This window comes from Verticillium dahliae, genomic scaffold (assembly GCF_000150675.1).
Source record: "Verticillium dahliae VdLs.17 supercont1.2 genomic scaffold, whole genome shotgun sequence".
Lineage (NCBI taxonomy): Eukaryota > Fungi > Ascomycota > Sordariomycetes > Glomerellales > Plectosphaerellaceae > Verticillium > Verticillium dahliae.
In genome coordinates, this window is record NW_009276916.1 from 1,372,155 (window position 1) to 1,391,555 (window position 19,401).

Consider the following 19,401-nt stretch of genomic DNA (forward strand, 5'->3'; position numbering starts at 1 on the left):
GCCAGATCTCCTAGATGAATTGACAATCGCTCGAAGTACCTTCATCATCTGAACCGCGGCAGCCGAGCAGGAACGAATTCTTCGCCTCCAAGCTGGCCTCCATCTGTGAAGGTCAGGAAGCCTCCAGGTGGCCGACCGCCAGGCAACGGACCGTCGTCGTCTTCCGAAGACGTTGGCTGTTCACCACCCTTGGACGCTGTCGGCTGTACTATATCCGCTTCGTCACTCACTGTAGGCTTATCCTCTTTGACGGCCTCATTTGCTTCACCCACGCCCCGCAGACCCTTCTCTATTGCAAGCGCAAGGGCTCTCCTGCGCTTCGTCTCCACCTCGGCGTCCTCCTCCTCGCGCATCTGATCCTCTTCTCGCTGTAAATCCTCCATAGACTGCACGCGGTTCAACTCCGGGGTCACTGGTGTACTCCCCGAGCTGTGTCGCGGTCCAGGCGTGCTTGCTCGCGTGCGAATCGAGTCAATAGTCGCTCGAGACACGGTTCGTGACATGCCGCTGACGGGCCTCTTGCCTTTGCTGCTTCGCCTCGTCTTGCCGCTGCTGCGATCATCGCCTGTATTGACGCGGGATAAGACCATTGAAAACTCGTCGTCCAACGGCACAGCATCCTCCTCGCCTTCGCCATCGCTCGGGAACAGGTCCCCTCTTGAACGATACGAGTCTGATGTGTCGCCCGACCCAGTCGTTCCGCTGCGTTTCCTACCGGCAGCGACAGTCCGCTCAGGCTGATACGCCTGCCCGTCATATTCTGATCCTTCACCGCCCTCGTCCAGCAATGGCTCAGCCTCACCCATGCCCAAAACTTCGTGCTGCCCGGGATGATCTTGCAGATCCGCCGCGCTGGGCTTGTATCGTAACGTCTTGCCCATCTTCCACGGCAGCTTGCTCAGGAAGCCTAGCGGCTGTGTACTCGGTATAATGGTCGGATCCAGCTCGCCGCTCGCCTTGCGCCGCCCAGCACCACGTGTACCGTAGCTCATGCCCCTCTTTCGCTTCGGCTGCTCCTGCTGTACCCCTTCGCCGTCTGCACCGCCGTGCCGTCTCTGGGACCCTGTGCCCGCCAGCAGCCGGTCCCAGTCGGCGATGCTCCAGCCTCCGTCACCGGCGCCAGCGCCTCCCAGCGCGGTAGAATCATCGCCACCGCTGCCCAGCAGCCCATCGTCGGCGTACCAGTCGTCGTAAAAGTCAAAACTGTATTCAGCGGCGCGGCGGTCAGCCTCGCGACGCCGGCGAGCGCGCTCCTCAAGGTCACCAAGGCAAGGGGCGGCGCAGGCATCGATGGCGTTGCCGAGGGAGGCGAGGCACGGGTTGAGGTAGTGGTGCTGGAAGGACCAGATGCCAGCAGCTGCGTTCTCGGTGACTTCGCCTGTCGTGTGGGAGATTTGGTTCCAGCGCTGGCGCAATCGGGGGTCCTCGAGAAAGTCCATTGTGACGGTCACCCGCGGGGAGGATGACTGTTATGTGTAGAGGAGATGGTAGATCGAGAGCGTGCGAAGGGAGGGTGGCAGTTGAATGACGTCGCTAGCTCCCTTCAGGTAACCTATTCGCATCGGGCAGCCGTCGCAGTCCCAAGCCGAGTTGCTCAACGGTCGTGACGAGGGCGAGTAGGGTGCGCGGCCGTAGCCTATGCCGGCTCAATGGCCATGCGCGGAGTGTGATGCGGAATCGAATGGACGAGACATTGACTTGAGAGGAATTGGAGAGTTGATGCTGACGGGAGCCTGGTCTTGTCGTGTATGCGTCTGAGACGGGATCTGAGAAGATGATTCCAGGCAAGGTCAAGCGGCAAGCCAAGGCAAGAGCACTCGGCGGGTGGTTGGCGTTTAAGCGGGCGGGGCCTTCTCCCCCCAACATTCCCCAACCGCCCGCCGCCCGTTCCACCACAAACAAAGTGGGAAGAGCTCTCGACCCTGCAGCTGCCGTACGTACGTACATGTACAGATTACAGATGCAGAGATGCTCTTTCCCCACCGCTCGATCCAACGTCGCAGCGCCATTCGTTGGTCGGAACACTGCGATTCTCAGTCACTTGGACGCGATCCGAGTCATCAGCCATGATCCGTGCTTGACTTTACAAACCTAAGGTAGAGTGTCGAACTTTATCCTACTCGTTCGTCGTGCTGCTGTAACCTGGACGATGGGGTGGGCAACAAGAAAAAAAAAAAAAAAACCCCCAAGGTCAGCAGACTGCAGATTCCACACAATCACACATCAGAAGCAATACTGTAGACATTCCCGCTAGCACTACACTATCGCTATCGCTGTTCAGAGCCGAGAGATCCTAAACAACACAGGGACAGCCCGGTATCCAGGCCGCACTTTTCCTCGCCCAAGATCACGCCTCAGCGCGGCTCGTATACCACGAGAAGCGAAAGCGGCAGCAAGACCTAGCCCGAGATGACAAGCCGGCCAGACCACGACCGGGGCCGCCGAAAATGGCTGCAGCAAAAGAGTGTGCTACAGCCCCCATCGCGTGAACCGCGTGAGGCGGGATAGCAGCCGTGTTCGCCGTCTCTCCGGAGCGTCGTGGTCCTCAAGCGTGCCTGTGACGCCGACGACGTCGACGTCGAAATGATAGGAGCCTGGCATCGTTCTGCTTGGGTGCTGGATACTACTGGCCAACTCGCGATCCCCGACCGCCATTTCTGGCATCGAGTGAGACCGGCTGCTCGCGTCAAGGCCCACAACTGCCGGCGTATCGTCCCGTTGCACATCCAGCTTGCTCTCGCAAGTGTCGACGAGCGCGGCGGGCGATACTGGTACCGTCTTGAAGCTAGCCCCTGAAGTGCGGCGTGCAGACTCCTCCTAGTGCCCGTTCGTCGCGGCTTGGGGGGCCGATACGGGCGGACGTTCGGGGCCATAAGGACGTGGCGGCACGTCATCGGCGGCTTGCGGCTCTTCCTCCGTGTCGTCATCAAACTCCTCGCTTTGCTCATCATCGTCGCCCTCGTCAGAATAGTCGCTTCCGTCCCCATCCACCTGCCCGTTACTGTCCGAGTAGCAGCTCTCCAGCGTGGCCGCCATGCCCGGAGGTACTTTGCGGCCTTGCTGCTGCATCTGCTCAATGATGCTGATAAGTTTGCCCGTCTTCTTGGTTGCTTCGGCCGTTTTGGTCCGCATGGCCTCGCGCTCCTCCGCCATGGAGATAATGTTGGCATTCGTCGCCTCGTGTTTGCGCTTCATCGTCTCGTTCTCCTTCTCCAGCCGCTTCGTCTTCTTAGACATCTCCTCCATTTCCTTCCGAAACGTGAGAAATAGATCGTTACTGTTGTTGAGTGTGTCCTCAACCTTGGCCGATTAGCCTGGGGGGATCTGGGCCGAGGGACTGGCAAACCCTCCACACATACCTGCTTAAACTTGTCCACGTAAACGTTGAGCTGATTCCTCAGTTCTGTCTCCGTCTTGGTGAAGGTCCGGACCTGCTCCTGGAGTTGGCGCGCCTTGGCAGCTTCGGCTTCCGCGTTCTTCTTCTCACGCTCGTACCGTGCCATGTGGTATTGCACCTCGAGCTCTTTGGTGCGCATCTGCGAGTGGAAATGCAGCTCCCGGAGCTCGTACTGCTCAATAAAGGACTTGAAACGGTTCCTGAACAGCGTCTCGACGCCTATCTCTACAACCTGCTTGCGAGGATGGTCCTTTTCTTCCTGTATGCCCTCGAGTTTGGACAGTAATATCGAATACTTCTCATCGTAGGATGCGCTATTGTGCTTGAGGTTGTCCTGGAAGGTTTTGTTGTCGTTCTGCCATTGTTAGTCCCTGCGCAGTTCGTGACCATCATCCTGAGTCCCCGCAGGCTGCGCACCTTGTACTTGTTGTTGTCCTTCTGCAGCTCACGACACAGCTTCTCCAACTTGTCCTTGAGGCCGACCGTCTTGCTGAGCTCGGTGCGGTTCGCATCCTTCTCCTTTTGAAGGGCGTCGCCCCGCTTCTTATTCTTCTGGTTCTCCCGCTCCATGCGTCGCATATCGGCCAGGAGCTCGCTGGATTTGCGCGTAAGGTGCTCAATTTTGGCCATGTCGGTCATCTTGGATACCTGCAGCATCATCTCCCGGCTTGCCTTCTTGACCTCGCGCTCTGTGACGGCACCGTCAGCCACTTAAGTCACCGACAGCGCCCACCAGCCAAGATGCCGGCCGCGTTCCCCCCCAAAAAGAAGACACGGGATGCCAACTCACCAATCTCGGCCTCCTGATCCTTTTCACCGGCAGCATCCTGCTCCAGCTGCGCAATGCGATGCTTAAGCAGCTTCGACGCGTTCATGTCTACGGGTTTCTTGGCCTTTGTCTTCCTCGCGTAGCCGGCGACACCTGGCGGGATAGCTCCGTCTTGCCCGTTTGGCAAAGTCGAATCAGGCGAGCTAGCTGGCATCGCTGAGGGGGCGAGAGCGTGTGTGTGTGTGTGTTTGAGCGACGGACGTCGTGTTCACGAGGGCGGGTCCTGCATGCGTCCAGCGACGAGGGTGGGGAGGCTGAATTGTCAGCAGTGCAGACGTCGCGCGGATCTGGCCGTTCGGCTTCGTTCGCAAGAGCGAGTGTAGTTGCGAACAATAGTCGAGGCGGAGTCCCAGCGGTGGGTTTTTTCGAGGCTGTCGTCGTCCGGGTAGTCCTGAGTCAGGCTGAGGGTGCGTTGTCGACTAAGGGGAAGAGCATTCGCATTAGAAATGGAATGCAATGCAAAAGCAACGTCCACACAGGAGTGGATGTATGCTGCTTCGGGAGGGGAGGGGATGGGTTATTACGTTGGGCTCTCTTCCAAGGTGTCCTTATTGATTCCTTCAAGAATTATGTTCCGGTCTAGGGGTCCTGCATGTCTGTGGTCCCGTCCTGTCGCGATCTGGGGGAGGGCCAACACGAAGGAAGAGGAGATTGACGATGAATGGCTGTGGATGGCGAGGACTCGATTCAGAAATTATCGGCTTAAGCAATGATGACCCAGTGGGCTGGGGATTACGGAGGTCGTATCACGGTCTTGTCCTTTGGTCATTGAATCCGAACGAGGCCTCACATTGGCTCCTCGAGCATGGATCGGGCCAGGCAGATGGGGGTGAGACCCGATAATGCGTTGGCCAGAGACTAGTAGCCCGATAGAAGCACATGTGGCTTGTGCATTGCATCAAAGCATCCTCGCCCTGGCCTGCCGATGACGAATGAATGCACGGCATTATGTGTTGGGGTGGACCTTCTCTGTCTAACTGCCAGAGAAAATTTGGGAATTGCCTCTTGCGAGGCTCCACTGTGGCTCAGGGCCTGTCGGTTACGTACCATCGAAGAAACCGCCCGAAGGTCCGAAGTCTGGATGATTCATCCTCGCCCTGTACATGTACACTAGAACCCCTGTCACTATATCGTTCTGTCTGGAGAACCATGCTGCTGCTGCGTGTTTGAGATCTCTCCATCCTTCCAACATACGCACCATCACCATGCTGCGCAACACGGCCAAGAACGCGGCTAGCGTTGCTAGCACAGCTCGCGCAGCTGTCACCGAGCTCGCACAGTACCCCAAGGCCGGCGAGAAGCTTCACGGCTTCACCTTGCTGCGGTCCAAGCATGTGCCTGAGCTCAAGCTGACGGCCCTGCACCTCCAGCACGACAAGACTGGCGCCGATTACCTCCATATCGCCCGAGACGACAGCAACAATGTCTTCTCCATCGGCTTCAAGACGAACCCGCCGGACGACACTGGTGTGCCTCACATCCTCGAGCACACAACGCTCTGTGGTAGCCAGAAGTATGTTTTTCGAGAGCTCTAGAGAATCTTTCGAGTCTCCCAAGCTGACACTCACAAGATACCCCATCCGCGATCCCTTCTTCAAGATGCTTCCGCGAACTCTTTCCAACTTCATGAACGCCTTTACCGCATCCGATCATACATTCTACCCGTACTCGACGACAAATGCGCAAGACTTCAAGAACCTCATGTCTGTCTACATGGACGCCACGCTCCACCCGCTGCTTAAAAAGACCGACTTTACCCAGGAAGGTTGGAGAATAGGGCCCGAGAATCCCCAGGCGATGCAAACTGCCGAGGCCACCCCCGAGGACAGCAAGCTCGTCTTCAAGGGCGTTGTCTACAACGAGATGAAGGGTCAGATGTCCGATGCCGGGTATCTGTTCTACATTCGTTTCCAGGACAGGATATTCCCCGACATTAACAACTCCGGTGGCGACCCGCAGAAGATCACCGACCTGACGTACGAGCAACTTTCCTCATTCCACGCGCAGCACTACCATCCCAGCAACGCCAAGCTCTTCACCTACGGCGACATGCCTCTAGCTGATCATTTGCAAGAGGTTGATGCGCGCTTGAAGGTGTTCGACCGGATCGCCGAGGACACACTTGTTCACAGCCCCATCGATCTCAGCAACGGGCCGCAGGAGCACATTGTCGAGGGACCCCTGGATCCCCTGGTTGCCGCGGACAAGCAGTTCAAGACGTCCGTCTCCTGGGTTATGGGAGAGACTTCGGACGTTGTTGAGACATTCTCGCTGTCGCTGCTCTCAACCTTGCTTATGGACGGCTACGGCTCTCCTCTTTACAGGGGCTTGATCGAATCGGGTCTCGGTACCGATTTTAGCCCCAACGCTGGCTACGATGGTTCTGGCAAGCTGGGCATCTACTCTGTTGGGTTGACGGGCGTTCAGGAGGCCGACGTCCCCAAGTTGAAGGCTGAGATTCAGCGTATCCTCAAGGAGGCCCGCCAGAACGGGTTCGACCGCACCAAAATCGACGGCTCTCTGCACCAGCTCGAATTGGCACTGAAGCACAAGACTGCCAACTTTGGCATGTCTCTGCTCCACAGGCTCAAGCCCAAGTGGTTCACCGGAGTCGATCCCTTCGATTCGCTCGCCTGGAGTGATACCATCTCGGCATTCGAGGCCCGACTGGCTAAAGGCGACTACCTTGAGGGGCTGATCGACAAGTACTTGTTGAATGACAACACCTTGACATTCACCATGACACCTTCAGCTACTTTCAGCGAAGACCTCGCTGCCGAGGAGAAGACGAGGCTGGCCTCAAAGATCGAGGAAGCGACGAAGAAGGCGGGAGGCGAGGCCGAAGCGCGTAAGCAGTTCGAAGAGCGCGAGCTGGAGCTGCTTGTCGAGCAGGGCAAGTCGAACACCGAGGACCTCTCCTGCCTGCCCACCGTCCACGTCAAGGACATCCCTAGGAGCAAGGAGCCGGTCGTGGTGCGCGATGACAGCACGAATGGCGTCAAGACGCAGTGGCACGAGGCCCCGACCAACGGCCTCACCTACTTCCGCGCCGTCAACACGATCGAAAACCTCCCCGACGAGCTGAGAGAGCTGATCCCCCTGTTCACGGACAGCATCATGCGCTTGGGTACCAAGGACACGTCTATGGAGCAGCTGGAAGACCTGATGAAGCTCAAGACTGGCGGCATGTCGGTCGGCTACCACTCCACCCCTTCGCCTACTGACTTCCAGCACGCTACCGAGGGGTTCATCTTCGCAGGCATGGCACTGGACCGAAATGTCCCTGCCATGTTCGATCTTCTGCGTAAGCTGATCCAGGAAACTGACTTTGACAGTCCTGAGGCCGGTCAAAGGATCAGGCAACTCCTACAAGCTTCGGCAGACGGTGTCGTAAATGACATCGCCTCGTCCGGTCACCAATTCGCGCGTGGGGTTGCCGAATCTGGTCTGACGCGTAACGCTTGGCTCCGGCAGCAGATTGGCGGCCTCTCCCAGGTGAAGCTTGTTACTTCGCTGGCCAACCGTCCCGAGTCGGATGGGCTGGTTGATGTGATCGACAAGCTCAAGAAGATCCAGCAGCTCGCTCTGGCCGGCGGAAACATGCGCACGGCTCTGACCTGCGGCTCTGAGAGCGTGGGAGCCAACACGTCGGCCCTGGGCAAGTTCTTGTCGTCCGTGCCCAAGAGCACCGTGTCCCTGCCGGCAACGCAGCCAACAAGCTTTGCCCGGGATGCCAAGTCGTTCTACCCCCTGCCTTACCAGGTGTACTATGGCTCGCTTGCCCTGCCCACCACCTCGTACACTTCGGCCGAGGGTGCGCCGCTGCAGGTGCTGGCCCAGCTGCTTACCCACAAGCACCTCCATCACGAGATTCGCGAAAAGGGCGGCGCGTACGGCGGTGGAGCGTACTCGCGCGCCCTCGACGGCCTCTTCGGCTTCTACTCATACCGCGACCCCAACCCGCAAAACACGCTCTCCATTATGCGTGGCGCCGGGCAGTGGGCGGTTGACAAGTCGTGGGCCGACAGGGATCTCGAGGAGGCCAAACTATCCATCTTCCAGAGCGTGGACGCGCCCCGCTCGGTCAACGAGGAGGGCATGGGCCGTTTCCTGTCTGGCATCACCGACGAGATGAAGCAGACGCGCCGCGAGCAGCTGCTCGACGTGACGAAGGAGCAGGTCCGCGCCGTGGCGCAGAAGTACCTCGTCGACGGCCTCAAGAAGGAGGAGGAGCGGGTGGCCTTCCTCGGCGAGAAGAGAGCTTGGGTTGACGGATCCTGGAAGGTCCAAGAGATGGACATCCAGGGAGCCGAGGAGCTCAACTAAAGAACAGGCGACGACTGGCGGCTTTCAGCCAGAGAGGACCAATCGAGTCCCTCTGACGGCTTTGTACCATCTTGTACCCAATTACTGTACCATCATCATGGCCCCGCCCCAAGAATAATACCCCTTCTCCGAGTGCTGGGACTCTTGGAGGCTCTCTCCTCTGCTCTCTCCGTGAAATGATGAAAGCTACGCGTTTCTATACGATACGTCTTCCTGCCCATTCTACTCCATGGCAAAGAGACCACAGCAAAACGCAATATCAAACCGCAAGGGCGCCTGGGGGCAGGCGGCCTCTCCTGGCTCGCAAGTGCTGGGAGGTGCCGCCGCAACCGGCGCGCTCGCCTTTTCAGACCTGAGGTCCCCAGTCTTGGACCGTCAGACTAAGTGGCAGAGTACACAATAGGTGCCCATGACACCAGTGAATTCTTTTTCGACGGGACAACGCGATGACCGCTGGAAGTGAGGCGCACACGCATGACCATGTAGGCACGCTGGATGGCACGGTGAGACGTCAGTATCTGCGTTGACGGATGTCCCCACTAGTACCGTAGACGGCTCCGTTTAAATCGAAAAGACTAAGGTACTTAGGTAGGTACGTACTTACTCAAATAAGAAAACGGACTGGCCGAACGTAAGGAACGGACGTGCCCCGCATACGTCACAACCCCGCCACGCCAATTCGCAATTCATGGAAGCGGTGCGCAAGTGCAATGCAGCCTTTTGCACACGGGCGGATCCCCATTTTCTGAGCTCGTCTGGCGGAGCATCCCGGGCCCAGCTGTCATGGAGAATTGTCGATGAGGGCCACGGTGCCCGATGGCCGGGGGACCGAGGTGGGTGCGAGTCTGAGAGTGTGGCCTTGACTTGTGTGCGATGGGCAGCCCTCCTGCTCCCCTCCCTCCCTTTCCCCCTGACAGTGCTCTGCATGTGCAAGAACCGGGAAAGACAGCCGGTCGGAAAGATCCACGACGGGCACGACCGTGGAAGAGGCGGGGAGGGAGGAAGCCTCGAGCAGGCAGGACAGCGCAGAGACAGGTCTGAGCAGCTCCCAAAAGGAGGGTGGACAGGCTGTTCCGGGGAGACGTCCGGATGGGTGATTTGTCCTGTCTGATGGAGATGAGGGAATTTCACAGTATTACATGGTGTTGAGGCGCAGAGAGAGACTGGCGGTCTGGCGACGAGGTTCGAGCTTCTGGAGCTCTTGCAGGTCGAGCGAAAGCTTCCCTGGTCAGATGCGGCAGGGCGGCCTCCTGGGCGGTTCCATCGTACTGTTTTGTTTATTGGTTGTGACCAACCTGCTCGAGTTGCGGTCTGGAGGATGGAAGAGTAGGGCGCCATTTCGGATGCACATGATAGGAGCCGCTGCTGCAGATGCTGTCTCGCCGTATCCCGTCTGGGAGATCGAGGGCATCCTTGGCGGCTCTGCGAGAGGTCGATCACGATGTGCAAAGCCCTCGACCTTGTGTCTCTCTGTCAGGTACCGTTTCGCGATGCATGGCTGAGTACGTACCTATACTGTACTCGCCAGTGGAGTGACGACGGCGACGGTCGAGAACCGTCTGGGTCCTGGTGGGCTGTAAGAGGGTTGGCACGCATCATGAAAAACAGATAATTGGGTACCGGCACACGACCGATCGACCCGAAGGGGCCTAGCAGGCGGGTAACGCTCCGTCATTGGAGGGGCTGAGACGTGGTACCTTGGGCGGACGCGAACTCTTTCCTGGCAGGCGCAACAGAGACAAGGGGGAAACAGGGGGGAGGGGGGGGGAAGGAGCATACGGCCTTGGGCAGGCACACCCCCGGCGCCAGGCCTTGAAGAGTTTTAGCCCTGCCTGGCGGTACCACGACGAGCTGCGCTGACCTAAGAGAATTTCCTGATACCGAATAAAAACCTCCCGCCTCCTGCCACCCCACCACGACCTCGACCCGGCTGGCTCTTGTGCTCGACCAAAACACCTCGTTTTTGAGCTCACCACGCTTCCAACACTTTCTCGCCTCATCAATCGCACCGCAGCTGTCCCAGCTTTCGAGGTGCTTCCCGCAAACAAAACCTTTTGGGTAAGTCTGAGCGTTCTGCGTTACACACGAGGCGTGAATATTCGGTACACGACGGCACGCCTGGCTGGAAAGGCTTGGCACGAAAGGACAGGTGTATTGGGCCACAGCGAGCGGATGACTCTGAAGATACCACCTTCGCCTCCCGGAAGCCTCCCACAGTCTGCCTGTCACGTAGCGCCAGAATCTCCCCAATACGCGCCAGAATCATCATCGGAGACCTTGTTTTTTCTTCCATGACAGACCACGCCACTTCAAGAGTACCAAGACTGACAAAAGTGTGGGTGTCCAGATCTTCGACAGTACGGAGATTTCTCCCCTTGAAACCCCGACTCGCCTTTGGTCGTCTCAAAGGCAACAGGCGCACCACGGCTCCCGCAGCCGTCAGCTTCGTCAGTGATCAAGATTTCAGCGTTCGGAAGTCTTTCCACATCACCAACAACATCCCCCCTCCCGCCCCTGCGCACGCCTAAGCAAAAACTCGAATTCTTCCTGTTCGACGTTCTGTTTCAACAGACGCCTCCCGTCGACTCTACACCCGATCAGCTGCCGCATAGGACGCACTCGGAGCCTCTTCCTCTCGTCGAGGGAGAGTCGAGGAGAACTCGCCAGATCGCTGAGGGATCTGCCTGCTACCGCTTCCGGCCACCCTAGGACCCGCTTGACCGTCCGGCTTCAACACCACCAGACAAGTTAACCGCTCGTCCTTGACCCAACCAGTCAACTTCACGGATATGGTTATGGCAACTGTCGCTCTTGAGCAATATGCCCCGCCTACCATCAATTATGATCGTAGCTACCACACAATCCTGAAGACGAAGCAGCAATACGCTGATCACGCCCCCACCAACAATGTCGTGATCACGCCCAAGCAGCTCATCGGCGAGGCTCTCCGCCGCCGTGTCGAGAGCATCGACACGGAGTCCTGCGGAGCCGGCGAAGAGGACACCTTCTTCGTTGCCGACCTCGGCGAGGTCTACCGCCAGCACATGCGCTGGAAGCTCAACTTGCCTCGCGTCAAGCCCTTCTATGCCGTCAAGTGCAACCCCGACCCCCGCGTCATCGAGCTCCTGGCTGCCCTCGGCACCGGCTTTGACTGCGCCTCCAAGTGGGAGATCGACCAGATCCTCAACATGGGCCTCGCCCCCGAGCGCATCATTTACGCCCAACCCTGCAAGACCAACTCGTACCTCCGCTACGTCAAGACCCAGGGCGTCAAGCAGATGACCTTTGACAATGCCGATGAGCTCTACAAGATTGCAAAGCTCTACCCCGGCGCCGAGCTCTTCCTCCGCATCATGACCGACGACGAGTCCAGCCTGTGCCGCTTCAGCATGAAGTTCGGTGCTTCCAAGGAGATCGCGGGAGAGCTCCTCGCTCTCGCCAAGGACCTGGGTCTCAACGTTGTCGGCGTCAGCTTCCACGTTGGCTCGGGTGCCTCTGACCCCATGGCCTTCTACAAGGCTGTCCACGACTCGTACCTAGTGTTCGAGCAGGGACGCGCCTTTGGCTTCAACATGAAGACGCTCGACATTGGCGGCGGCTTCTGCGACGACAGTTTCGAAGACATGGCGGCCGTCCTTCGTGGCGCTCTCGACGAGTACTTCCCTCCCAGCAGCAACGTCAACATCATGGCGGAGCCCGGTCGCTACTACGTGTCTTCGGCCTTCACCATTGCCTGCAACGTCATTGCCCGCCGCACCGTTGATGGTCCTACGCCTGCCGACGACAAGAGCTACATGATCTATGTCAATGATGGTCTCTACGGAAACTTCTCTTCCATCATGTTCGACCACCAGCACCCCGTTGCCAAGGTCCTCCGCACCAGCGCGCGTACTCTCTTCGATCACCCTGCCGCCAACGCCTGTCCCGAAGGCCAGGGAACCCGTTACTCTGTTTGGGGCCCTACCTGCGACGGCATTGATCGCATTACCGAGAGCATCTCCTTCGAACACGAACTCGATGTTGGCGACTGGCTCTACTTTGAGGACATGGGCGCCTACACCAAGTGCTCTGCCACCAAGTTCAACGGCTTCTCCGACGACCACGACGTAATTTACGTCTGCAGCGAGCCGGGCGCCCGTGCTCTGCTTGGCCTTTGAAGCGCCGCCCAGCACCGCATGTTGTCCCTGGACGAGGGACCTTTCCTTGCTTGTCTGCTCGCGTTGAAAACATGGTATCCTCGAAAGAAAAGAAAAAAAGAAGAATGGACTGAGAGAGCAAAGGCCCACAGTACCACCGTACAATTAGACTCATTCTCCTTGTTTTCTTCCCCCAGCTGCTGCACTGGGGTTATCATTCTGCTAGACCTGTTGAAGAACAGAATACAAACTTATCGGGCCAATTGCGACTTTTCCCTGATGCTTGACCTCGTGTACCTGCCTGTCTACTTCGTGGACCTTCGTTGCGGTATGAGCGGCCGCAAATGTAGTTGATCCTAGTTACGACATTGTTGTCTGGTAGTTGCTTGCCAGGTCGGCGCCAATGAGAAAGTCGAAAGCTCACATGACAATATACCCAGCGAAAACCACACGCAAACATCCGCGGCGAACAGTATGAATACAGAGCTCACGCTTGAAGTATTTCTATTCATCATCTGGTCGATATGCTTCATCTCTGAACACTGGCTGGCTCCCCCGCCAACCACGTACCTAGTCTCCATGTGACAGTGACCAAGCCGTTGCGTCACCGTCTCTATCGTGCAACGCCCTCCCTTTCCTGACCCTCGAGCGTGTTGCAGCCCGTCTATCTGCGCCCCGTGTTGCTTTTTTCAAAGCACAATGAAGATCCGACCCTCCAGTCCCAGTCCCATGTTGTGCCGCCGTTTTGTTCCCCACCTCTCCCTTCCAACCGTTGGGCCATTTGTCAGGTTGACAATGGCTCCCTCTCCTCTATGCTCGCGTTCTACTGGGACTCCGGTCCCTTCGAGGCTTCGCCAGAGATTTGGCTGTGGCTGTGTCGTACCCGATTACGTGCATGAGGTATGCCATCCTGTGGTTAATTAGCATGATGCGCATCATCTCAGTGGGCCAAACACAAGCGAAACTCACTTTTCGTTGTTCTCCTCCCTCGCCCGGAGGTCTTCGAAACGAACCTGACAGTCCATCCATGCGACGGCCCGATCTCTGGGATCAATCCGCTTTACGGTGAATCTGAACCGTCCTGTCACAGGCCGATGATCTGATACGCGAACCTCGTGACGCACGTAGTCAAGCTGCTTGATGCGCCCTCGGCCACGGTACAGCAATCGGTCGCACCACGCAGGTGAACGCCGCTTCTCGCTCGTGTCGTAATCGTCCGTGCCCACATCATACTTGTACGTTGGGGCAAATTTGATCGGCAACTCCTCGAAAGCTCGGAGACGGAAACCAGGGTTACGCCGCCTGGCTACGAGAAGCTGATCTCGTTCCAGTAGCTTGGCTAAGTTGTTCTGCTTGACTGCCATCACGACCGTGTCCCGTGACATGGTGTCGATGCGATAGTTGAGATCCCCGTTCAACACACAAAGTTCGTGGTCCAAAATTAAGGTTCCGTCGCCGCCGCCAGTGTAACTGTCGATACGTTTGTTGGGATCCCGTTCAGCTGGTAGAAGCGGTGTTTCCAGGATGGCAGCGATGTCATTATGCCGGCTGTTCGCCTGTGATTGACCGGCAGCTAGATGGCAGTTGATGAAGCACATGGAAGTATCGTCAACAAGGAAGCGAACGACAATGGCGCCCTTGTTCCCATGGAGGCCGCCCATACCACGCTTGACCTCCGAAGCACTCAAGTTACGGATCCGATCTCGAAGTGAGGATTTCACGAAAATGCAAGTGAAGAGGCCGACGAGCGTGGCTGTGTGAAGCAAGTGATACAGGTCATGCCGGGGCATGTGGTCGTCAAGGCTCTTCATCAGGAAATCACGCCAGTCTCGGTACTGGTGGCTCATTCGCTCCTGGTCTGATCCTTCCTTCTTCTTGGACTTGAAGAACCGCTCTACTCTATGTTAGATGATGGTTAAATCGAGCAAGTCAGAATGCACTTACTGGCGGTAGCAGTCTTGTCCTCGAGATCGACAAGTTCTTGGAACCCGAATATCAATATGTCGGGCGAATCGCTCGACTGAAGCAGATTGCGGATAAAGGTAGCGTCTTGGTCCGCGTAACGAAGACTATGAGGAGTGGATGCACCAGCATTCCAAGTCATGACCAAAGCTTTGATGTCTTCAAAGTCGCAGTACTGAGCTTCATGCGCCTTCATCTCGTCCTCTTGCCAATCTTCCTGTAGCAATCCATCCCATACGCGGATGACGTTGTCAGCCCCGAGGGAAATAACCTGCAGTCGATCTATCCTGTAGCAACTGGAAGGGTCGGAGATGATTTTGACGACAGGGTTTTCATGTGCCTGCCACTCCTTTTTGATCGTCCATGGGGTCTGGCTGATATCGTAAACGGATATCTTGCCGTTGTTGAAACCAGCCCAGATGTAATCACCGACGCCCGTCAACGAGTTGATCTTGTACCCGCTGATACTCAGTACCGCAAGACAAGAAAAGTCCTTGGTGTTATAGATGCTGACTTTGCCGTCGATGTGCCCGAAGAAAGCTCTCGTCGGATGTGTCCGCATCAGCGTCCCGGAAGTGACCTCCCCAGCACTGTCTTGCACGAGTGGCCGAATCAGGACTTGAAACTGTGTCTCGCCCTCGAGAGTAGGTGCAAAGATCCGGATCTCCTTGCCCGTTGCATGCCAGAGAAGGTCACCTACAACCATCGAGAACGCGTGAGTCCTGGGAAGTCGATAGGTCTGGTGCGGGTTCCCATTGAGATTTGGCGTGTGGTCCTCATCCGGACCCCAAATAGCAAGCGTGCCGCTCTCATCCAGTGTCCACAGCTCGTTGTAATGCCGATAAATTTTGATAACCTCATGTCGTGCATGGGCTGTAGCCTTTTTGGCTACGATAGATTGTGTGGCAATGTCGGCTTCCATGACCTCTCCCATGTTTGTTCCTATCCACAGCCGTTGACCTTCTTCGTCAACGTTGGAGCCTGGTTTGAACGCGATGGATGTAGCTTTGACGCCTTCGCCGTGTGCAAAACTCATGAGGAGCTCGCCGTCGCGAAGACTCCAGACTCGGGTGAGCAGGCCTGTAGTACAAACAAGATCTCCGCAGACATCAAACACACGTGTGTCATACTTAGTAGGTACCTCGTGCACACCTTGCTTGACCGAAGGGGCTCTTCGATTTGTATTAGAGGGATCGGGATAGGTGGAGCCTGGGTTGACGCCGTCTGATTTCGTAATAGGCGGCTGAGCAGCGGGATTGGAGGTAGAAGGAAGGGCAGACGATGCCTGAGCAGGGGCAGAAGTGCGAATAGATCGCACGTCAGGCGGAGCGCTCCTATCAAGGGACCTGTCAACAACGGTATTTGATCGTCCAGGTACCCGAGTTGGGGGCGGAAGGACGCCCGTAGTTGGCGTAGAGACTATACGCTTCGGAAGCGTTGCTGCTTCCTGCGTAGGAACCATAGCGGAGCCCTGCCTCGCTGGCCGTGGTGGAGGCATCATCGACGTGGAGGTCAAGGGCGCAGGTCGAGGCGGTGGCTCGATCTGTGATAATGGCCGTGTCGGAAGCGCTGGTTTTGTTTCGTTGACATGCGGAGAAGCCATCTGTTCCCTCATGCCCATATCATTGTCGCGTTGACGCTTAGTCACGAGTGAATGGTGAAGAGGAGGTGGCTCGAACCCTAGGTCTAGCTTTCTGGGTCGTAATACATCTGTCTGCGCAACATGAGGTCTGGGCCTTGAAGGTAATGGAGGTGTGTCCCCGCCAGGACTTCCCGGGCTGCTGGGCGGACTATTGAACGGAGAAGTCTCTTGCGGCTGTCGCCTCGGTTCTGGCAATCGTATCGGATCTGCAAAAACTGATGTCCGCCGTTGTGCAGGAATCAGGGGCTTCTCGTTTCGGCTGATCGGCGGTGGGGGCTTTTCCCTACGCATCTCTCCGGACCTCCTGGGCGGAGGCGGCGATGGTGGTCGCGAAGCAGTGAGCATAGGCGACTTCCGAGGCTCGAGTGTGGGCGTAGAGGTGCGGCTTGGTATTTTGAAGGAACGTGAGGGTACGGACGGAGTCGTGGGAGCCACGATATAGTCGGGGTTCAGGAGACTTGGCGCATCATCCCGAGAAAACTGGGCGATCATGTGTTTCGGGGGAGAATGAGGAGGCTCGATCATGACGGACGGGGCCGTGGTCGTTGGCTTTGGACTCAGTGGAGGCGGTGGTCCAAGTGAACGCGTCGAGGCGCGGAGGCCAAGCTCATGTTGAGGGAGGGGGAGATATGTTGCAGATACACTGCCGCGATCGGCTCGTGGTTTTGGCGGCGGCCGCGGCGCGGGCGCATGATACGTGTTCTCTTGTACTGTCTTGACCTCGCGTAACCGCTCTGGTTTGGGCGCCGGAGAGACTGCTCGAGGGGGCGAGAGGCCGATGCCTGGTTCGGGGGGATGGGTCATCTGTAGGTTTTCGAACTTGGCTCGTAGCGACGACACGGGCTTCTGCGATGCTATCAGCGCATGGACAAGCACATCGGCACGTAGCTGGGACTCACAAGCGACGAGCCGTCAGGCCCGTTCTCCTCTGGCGGCGCCATGTTGTGTCTACGAAGGGGGGGGGATCAAGTAGGCAGCGGGGTTTCAAATCGAGAACACCCATAATACCCAGGGTCGGACACAGGCGCTGAGAGCGCAAGGGACGCGAGGTGAGCCACCAGAGCAGCGATGGAGTCCACCGACGGAATGGCGTCCCTGACTAGATATTTCTTGGGAGGACGAGACTGTTTGTATTTGGAAAGTCGATGAGGTTGAATAGGGCCGCACTGGAGGGTCGATCATAATGATATCTCTAGGTTTAGAGTTGAAGCTTGCGGGGGGGGGGTAGAGGCTACTCGGAGGACATGGCTTGTTCCTGGGAGAGAGCTGATGGTCGGGCGTGGTCTGTGGATTGTGCGAGTCTACTGTGATGGTAGTTTCGTATCGCTTGGTGTCTGCGTGGGCATTTGCGTGTTGAGGCCAGTCGACATTGAAAGGGAGATCGGCAGGCTGTGGCAGTGTTGGATGTTCCAGTTGCTGTCAAAGTCTCGTGTCCTGGCGACGCCTGAACAGCCGCCTCGCCTGTCGTAAGCTGTTTCCCGCTCGGCAGCGTCACTGGGCTGGGGGTCCCACATAGCGCTGGGCCGAACTGGGCAAAGCCGTTTGGGTGTGCCTGGGCAAAAGTACGTGGTACGTGCTGTGGGTACCACCTGATGGCACATCAACCCTGGCTTGGCAGGAGGCCAGGAGCCACTGGTAGAAAGCCCGCGGCCAGGAAGGAGCAGGGCACCACAGCTTGAGCCCCGCCCGGCGCGGGGCTGTTGAGTTGGTTTCGTAGCAGGTGCGAGGTACTTGCAGGTAGCAAGGGTACCTAGGTAGATACTGCGGCCACTGGCACTCAGGGCCTCAGCCCGCTACAGAACTGCGTCACCTCACCCCGGAACCCCCCTGTAAATCGCCAACGTCGCCTGCATTCTCCCATCAAGTCCCCGTCACCAGCGTGCAAGCCAGACAAGGTACTGTACTAAGGCGAGATGCCAGTCCCAGTCCCTTACCATGACTACCACCTAGGTATCGTAGGTAAACCTACTTACCTTAAGTAGCGGCGAAGCCAGCCGGAGCCGGAGGTGGGGTGGGGTCTTCAAGGGAAGCACGCACGGTTCAGGCGGGATCTGAATGGCTGGACCACGGGAGAAGTCGTCGATATCACCCCATTAATCCATGTCGCTCGGAACGACTGAACATTTTACAATCGTCCTCCCCGTTCGTCGCCGTCGCTCAATCTTTTCCTCCTCTCCGTACCTTACTACTTCGTCTCTTCGCGCAACCCAGACAAGAACGGCCAATTCACCCACAAACACACAAGATGAACAACGTAAGACTCTCCCGGCGATGACCTCATGTGTTGTGGCATGACTGACCTCAGGATGGCGTAGGTCAAATCATTCTGGTACGTGATGCCCGGTGCGCTCAAACCCGTGAGCCTGCCAGACTGACCGTCCTCGACTCTAGGCTCGGATGGGGCTCCCTTTGTGTTGGTACGCTACCAGAACGGCCTGATCCTCTCGGACACACAGACTGCTGACACGATGACGACAGCTGGTGGAGGCGCATACTACTTCGCGAAGAAGAGCATCAACGCCGACCGGATGTCCAGGCTTGAGGACCAGCGCAGGAAGAAGCAGATGATCGAGTCGATGGAATACTCCGAGAACGTCCCCAGCAGGCCCCTCTCGTCCGCGACAATGGGCGGCACCCCGGCCGCCAGCCCTGCCCGCACCGACACGGCTGGCTCTCCCAGCCAGGAAGCCGGCGCCGACCCTGCGCCGACGCGCCATGCGCCTACGACGGAGGAACAACGAATCTTCGAGAAGAGCAAGTACGAGAGTGCCGCGCCATTCAGGAGTCCGAAGGGAGACCGATTTTCCTGATTGCCGACACACGCACATACACGGGTGGAAGACATGTCGTGTTTAGAGTGCCCTACTGTCTCGGAACGAATATGGTACCCGGGGCGAGTGTACAATTATTAATGCGGATTTGCTCTGTTCTCTTTAGAAACGGCGAGCTGATAGTGGCGCTACGAATTAACGACCCAAGCCTCCCCTCTACATTTCATTATCCTGTCTCCCCTTCTGTGAGGGGATGTAGTCTCGATTTGCCAAGCACGCCTTGTACTTATCTCACAAACTGTCCAATGGTAGCGCATGCAGCGATCGCCGCTGACGAT

General features: G+C 57.5%; 6 protein-coding genes across 6 annotated transcripts; 3 read left to right on the forward strand and 3 right to left on the reverse strand.

Moving 5' to 3' along the window:
• Window positions 1-44: 44 nt before the first annotated feature.
• VDAG_01269 (uncharacterized protein) lies at window positions 45-1,439 on the reverse strand (the record flags this gene model as incomplete). Its single annotated transcript, XM_009650155.1, has 1 exon — window positions 45-1,439. One exon carries the CDS (start codon window positions 1,437-1,439, stop codon window positions 45-47), a length of 1,395 nt encoding a protein of 464 aa, XP_009648450.1.
• A 1,030-nt stretch (window positions 1,440-2,469) lies between these two features.
• Window positions 2,470-4,380, reverse strand: VDAG_01270 (uncharacterized protein; the record flags this gene model as incomplete). Its single annotated transcript, XM_009650156.1, has 5 exons — window positions 2,470-2,817; window positions 2,854-3,300; window positions 3,360-3,752; window positions 3,815-4,086; window positions 4,188-4,380. 5 exons carry the CDS (start codon window positions 4,378-4,380, stop codon window positions 2,470-2,472), a joined length of 1,653 nt encoding a protein of 550 aa, XP_009648451.1.
• Window positions 4,381-5,333: 953 nt separating this feature from the next.
• On the forward strand, window positions 5,334-8,552 carry VDAG_01271 (mitochondrial presequence protease; the record flags this gene model as incomplete). The annotated part of the gene is made up of 2 exons (XM_009650157.1): window positions 5,334-5,739; window positions 5,798-8,552. Exons 1-2 carry the CDS (start codon window positions 5,432-5,434, stop codon window positions 8,550-8,552), a joined length of 3,063 nt encoding a protein of 1,020 aa, XP_009648452.1. The 5' UTR covers window positions 5,334-5,431.
• A 2,046-nt stretch (window positions 8,553-10,598) lies between these two features.
• On the forward strand, window positions 10,599-12,709 carry VDAG_01272 (ornithine decarboxylase; the record flags this gene model as incomplete). The annotated part of the gene is made up of 2 exons (XM_009650158.1): window positions 10,599-10,610; window positions 10,900-12,709. Exon 2 carries the CDS (start codon window positions 11,348-11,350, stop codon window positions 12,707-12,709), a length of 1,362 nt encoding a protein of 453 aa, XP_009648453.1. The 5' UTR covers window positions 10,599-10,610; window positions 10,900-11,347.
• A 789-nt stretch (window positions 12,710-13,498) lies between these two features.
• VDAG_01273 (type I inositol-1,4,5-trisphosphate 5-phosphatase CVP2) lies at window positions 13,499-17,233 on the reverse strand (the record flags this gene model as incomplete). The annotated part of the gene is made up of 5 exons (XM_009650159.1): window positions 13,499-13,598; window positions 13,658-14,582; window positions 14,633-15,730; window positions 15,803-17,096; window positions 17,192-17,233. The coding sequence occupies 5 exons, from the start codon at window positions 17,231-17,233 to the stop codon at window positions 13,499-13,501; spliced, it is 3,459 nt and encodes a 1,152-aa protein (XP_009648454.1).
• A 1,304-nt stretch (window positions 17,234-18,537) lies between these two features.
• VDAG_01274 (uncharacterized protein) lies at window positions 18,538-19,102 on the forward strand (the record flags this gene model as incomplete). The annotated part of the gene is made up of 3 exons (XM_009650160.1): window positions 18,538-18,546; window positions 18,684-18,705; window positions 18,771-19,102. 3 exons carry the CDS (start codon window positions 18,538-18,540, stop codon window positions 19,100-19,102), a joined length of 363 nt encoding a protein of 120 aa, XP_009648455.1.
• Between the last annotated feature and the right edge of the window lie 299 nt (window positions 19,103-19,401).